General features: G+C 32.0%; 1 protein-coding gene across 1 annotated transcript; it reads right to left on the bottom strand.

The window, feature by feature from the left end:
* Positions 1-572: 572 nt before the first annotated feature.
* Positions 573-2,188, bottom strand: LOC131656736 (hydroxycinnamoyl-CoA:piscidic acid hydroxycinnamoyltransferase-like). The gene has a single exon (XM_058926365.1). The coding sequence runs from the start codon at positions 2,066-2,068 to the stop codon at positions 719-721; it is 1,350 nt and encodes a 449-aa protein (XP_058782348.1). The 5' UTR covers positions 2,069-2,188; the 3' UTR covers positions 573-718.
* Positions 2,189-5,674: the final 3,486 nt, after the last annotated feature.

Below are 5,674 nucleotides of genomic sequence, written 5' to 3'. Positions count from 1 at the left end.
CATTTTTACTATTTTTAAACTACAACATTCAAGATTAAATTACAAACGGGAACGCACAAATCCGTTGCAAATGCTCTTATTAGTTACTAGTTACTAGTAAAACATTAAGAGTGTGTTTGGATGAGGTAATTGGAAATTTTAAAGGAATTTAAAATTCAAAGCAATTCAAATGATTCAATTGAAATCCAATCATTTTTAAATTATTTGTTTGATGGAGTATTAAGATAATTCATTATTAAATTTTTGTGGTCATTTTTTTAGACCAAATTAAAAAATTGAAAAGTAGGGACCAATTTGCAATTTTTAAAAATTTGAAGAACCAAATTGTAAATTTAAAAAATTATTAAGGACCAATTTTGTAATTTTGGAAAATATGAGGACCAATTTGCAAATTTTGAAGAAATAATAGTAACAAACACATTCTATGGAGTATGAGAGAAATTTCAAATTCTTTAGTTTTTGATGTCATTTCAAAATGATTAAATTTGACTTAGATAAAATACTCCATAAATTTCTATCATTTTAACAATTTTTCGTTTTTGTATCCAAACAAAAAATTTTGTGCAAATTATTTTAAATTTCCTGAAAACATTACATTACCTTATTAAAATGTTTCATCGAAACACACTCTAAATAATTCACCTTTATTTATATCACTAGTTCCAAACATAATATTGAAAAATAGAATCACAATGCAAAGAAAAACTAAAAACAAATTTCAAATATCCTCATAGAAGAACTTTTTGAAAAGCTCCAAATGTGCAATCTGAAAATGCAAACACACAAGAACAGATCCATCTTCATCAGGACTACGAAGGATGACTGCCCTATCATGTGGAAACACACTTGCCATTCCAAAATAAGCAGGCTTCCCCCATCCAAAATCAGCTTCATAAACAGGCATACTCATCCAACTAGTTAAATGAAAATTAGGATTCCCAACATATGGAAATTTATCACCTTCGCCACCTAAAAACAAAGCTCTTGCATCATCCAAATGTTCAAACCCCCTAATAATATCAATCTGTGACCTTATAAATTCATCACTTGCAAACTCAATTGCTTCTCTTATCATTTGTGAAACATCACCCAATGGTTTTGATGTGATTTCTCCAACATACCCTTTTGCTGCTGTTTGTGTCAAAGCATTCCCAAAATAGTTTTTAGGAAGAGGTGGAATCATTCTGCTTCTAATATCAGCACCGAATCTAACAACACTTTGTTGATTCTCTCCAAGCTCACGTGCCTTAGATGCACATCTCCATATATGCGCACCAATTGCTTCAAATCTACTGAAACCCCTTGAGCCTTTTTTCTTCATATTATACTCATTAGCTTTTTTCTTTATCCCTTCAACTTGTTCCGGTGAGAGTCTCAACAATGTTGCTGAAGTTTTCTTCTTTCTTTCTTCACTTGTGTCTGTTCTTCCTAGAATGAGTGGAAGGGGCTTCAATTCCATGTGTTCAAAATGTGGCTCTACCGGTGTGTGTGAAAATTTGAGTAATGTTCTATCAAGAAAGGGTAACTCATTAGCCCCAAGTGTTTCTCCTCTAGCTATTTTGGCCCATGAGTTGATGAATCTAATAGCTCCAACTCCATCTGATAAAAGATGGAAAAAAGCAACACCAATTGCAAAGCCTTCATCATTGTTTTGGAACCTTGTGAATTGAACAACAAATAATGGAATATCTTCAATGGGTTGATTATAATCAATTAATGGAACAAGCTCTTTGGTGGAGTCGGAAGGTGAAAAGTCACCATAATCATGAATTGTTTTAGTGGTTTTAGCTTCAAGCAAAATAGCACCTTTTGCATTGAGATTCAATTCTAACCTAGCACCTTCCGTATAATATAATCTACCAGCCATAGGATAGTAGTGAACAAGAATTTTGGAGAGAGAGTTTTTCAAGGTTTCTATGGCATTTTCTGGGTTCTGTGTTGGTTTGTAAATGTAAATAGTTGTTGTATGGCGGAAACGTGAAACTTGATCTATATCAGAGAGCCATAAACAACCTTGAGGAGTTGATTCTTGTGGAATCACAGTATAAGAAGCTGTAATAGTTACCATTTTGTTTTGATTCTTGTTGTAAAGCTTTACGATGAATATCACTTACTATGGCAATGGCATGAAGTATCTATTACTATTATAAGGGTATGTTATAGGTTAAAGGATGGGACCAGCATTTCCTGCTGTTTAATACAAATGCAATGAATTTAATATATATAATTTGGGTCATGCTAATTGCTAACGAGTGCCCCAGGGGCACTCTTTAAGCATTCTAAATAAAGAAAATATTCTTTCAAAAGTTCACCATTTCAATTTTCGATGCATTAATTACGTATATTTCCAAGAAAAACTTACTTTTTAAAGCTATTAAAGAGTGCCCCTGGAACACTTGTTAGCATTTCCCATATAATTTTATTTGAAGAGATTGATGTATATTATAGTATATTAGGTCTATAAATGTTTTTTCTTATAAATTCATACAGGATTTTATGAATATATAATTTTTTTTTAATTTTTATCTTGATACTAATTTTTTATTCATATATTAGTGAGACTTATTCTTTTGTAAATTTTAAGACTTTTACAATGGATCCATGTAAAATATTATGGTCACCAAACAATAACATTAAGGATAATTTTACCTTGTTTGTTTATTGTTTTTATGTTATAATTTATTTTTAGTAACTTTTTTCTAAAAGTTATACTTGTATTATATCAATGTTATTTGTTAAAAAGATATTCTACTTGTTTGCTGTATACCACTGATTTTCAATTGCTCTCATTATTTGCATCCAGCTGTAGGATAAGAAAAACTTGTATGGATAGAATTATGTTCACATCGCATCACATCCTTTAAATGTATTTTTTAACCTTGAAATATAATTAAGTTATTTTTTTTTTCTTTGGGATACCCGTGCGTCCGCACGGGTACTGGTGTGGGTTGGACTGTGTTTATTAGATATATATAATCAATAGTAAAAAAATTGAAAAGTGTTTTCATATGAAATTGAAATATAAATGTTTTATTTGTTTAAACGAAAATAGTAAATTGGAAAAAAATTCAAAAATAATATATATTTATAAAAACTCGTGCGTCCGCAAGGGTTCTGGCGTGGACTGTTGATATGTCACAAGTTAGTCACGAGAAGTGAAACAAATTAGAAAATATCCAAATGTCTACCATATAAAATAGGCTTAATTGCAATTTTGGTCCCTCTATTATCTGTTTTTTTGTGTTTTGGTCCCTCTATTTTAAAATCCGGAATTTTAGTCCCTATATTTTAGTTTTTTGAGGATTTTGGTCCCCCTGCAAATTCAAAGGCAATTTTAAATGAAATGACGCTCAAATTGATGATGTGTCAGTGTTAGTTCAACAATGAACTGTTAAAAAAAACTAATTTTATTTAAGATTTATGTTGAATATGTCATCAATTTGAGTTTTATTTTATTAAAAATTGTCTTAAGATTTGCAAGGGGACCAAAATCCTCAAAAAACTAAAACAAAGGGACTAAAATTCCGGAATTTAAAATAGAGGGACCAAAATCCAAAAAAAAAAGATAATAGAGGGACCAAAATTGCAATTAAGCCTATAAAATATTTATGGCTCTAGAAAACTCTTTTTTGACCTTCCCTCTAATGCTGCCAACTCATCAAAATGAGGGTATTTTTGGTCCAAAATTTACTTTTTCCAACTAATGATGTTATATTGTTCTATTCCAATCACATGGTTGGTGTTTTATGCCTTTTTTCAATTTGTTTGAATGAGTTGATGATGTCACATGGTTCCAATTCAATTTCTTTTCCTCTTATCTCTTATTCCAATGACACCTTTAATTCAAAAGTTTCTTTTCTAAATCTCTCTCTGTCACGTCCTTTCTCTCACTGTTTATGTTCTTTCTTTCTCTCATTTTTTTCTCTTTCTCTCTCGAACTCTTTCAGTAAACATATTCTTCTTCTTTCTCTCTATTCTTATTCCTTTGACCTATGTTTAGGTTTTTTTTTCTGGGTTCATGTTTTAAGTTGTGAACTTTTTGATATTCTGTTTTTCAGTTTATGCTTTATGATATTGTTGGATTCGATTAAATGTTATGATATTCTCAATTGGTTAATCTTTACTTGCAGGAATATGATATTGTGTTTGTGAAAAAGTAATGATTTTTAACACTTACTCTTTGAATTTAGATGGTGTGCTTTTCGGCAACGACACCGGAGATCCATATCCAGTTCGTTATGCTGTTGAAACCGTAAAGAATATTATCGGAAACAGACACTTTCTTTTTCTCTTTCTCTTCATGGGTTTCGTTGAAAGAAACACACTAATGGATTTATGGGTTTACGATATTTTTCTACACACATCGATTTATGGGTTTGCGGTCTTTTTCTTCTTCGTTGTTATTAATCCTACTTTGTGGTCTTTTTCTACGTCGACTTCGGCTTCTTCCTTGCAAACTTAATTTTCTGCGTTGCAATATTTGTGATGTTAAATATGGACTTCTGTTCCTATTTTATGTTTATATTAATTTGTATTTTATTTGTGCATAGTTTTGGATTCCCTCCTCTTTCTATTTAGAGGTACATAAAAAGCCAGATACACAACTATGGGATAGGGTAACTGTTGCAGAGTTATGAAGTCGAAGAAGAAAGGAACCATGGTGATATATGTGGGTGTTGAAGGAGTGAAAAACACTTAGAAAGGGGGGATTGAATAAGTGTAACTTCTCAAAAATGGTAGATAAAAATAAAGAACACAATTTATTTTATCTTGGTTCGTTGTTAACTAAACTACTTCAGTCCACCCATGACAAGGTGATTTATTACCTCAACTGAGGATTTAATCCACTAATCAAACTGATTACAATGATTCTCCATTTAGATACCCTCTAAGTCTTCTAGAGTCTACAGATCACAACTTGATCACTCTAGGTAATCCTTTTACAATCAATGTAAAATAAATGTTACAAGAGTTTAGATTGCTTCTAAGAAAGCTGTAATCACAAAGTGATATTTCTCTTAAGTTCTAGTTCTTAACACTCACTAAGATATTACAAAGTTGTGAGGTTGAAGATGAAGTTCTTCTTTGTTTTTCAGTTTGACAGCGTTTCGGTATATTTGCGCAAGAGTGTTGTTGCTGCTTCTGAATCAGAACTTCTATTTATAGGCGCTGAGAGGAAGTGACCATTGGGAGCATTTAATGCTCTGTGTGAATAGTACAACGTTGCATTTAATGTTTCACACTTTTGTCAACTACCTCGAGCCATGCTTTTGTTGCTTTTACTGACTTTGCCTTTTGTAGCTTCTAACGTTCCTTTTGTCAGTCAGAGATTTGACGTTATAGCCTTTTGTACTTGTACTTTCTTCTGGACTCAGAATGTGTAGAATAGACGTTTGAATTTCAGAGTCTTTAGCTTTGGTGCAGATGCAACTTCTGTCTTCCGACTTGAGAAGTGCTTTGAGCGTGATACCATCAGAGCTTCAGAGCTTTGCTTCTGACTGCCATCTTCTGATGCTTTCCAGTTCATTTTCTGATTCTGCAGGACCATCTTCTGATGTCTTGCCAGACCATGTTCTGATGAAGCCATCCAGAACTTCTGGGTCAGTGCTTCTGAACACTGATTTGTGCATACTCTTTTATACTATTTCTGAAATGGAAAACGTGAATAATTAGA

This window comes from Vicia villosa, linkage group LG3 (genome assembly GCF_029867415.1).
Source record: "Vicia villosa cultivar HV-30 ecotype Madison, WI linkage group LG3, Vvil1.0, whole genome shotgun sequence".
In the NCBI taxonomy this organism is placed as follows: domain Eukaryota; kingdom Viridiplantae; phylum Streptophyta; class Magnoliopsida; order Fabales; family Fabaceae; genus Vicia; species Vicia villosa.
The sequence above is the reverse complement of the archived record's forward strand: the minus strand, read 5'-3'. Positions and strand labels throughout refer to the sequence as shown.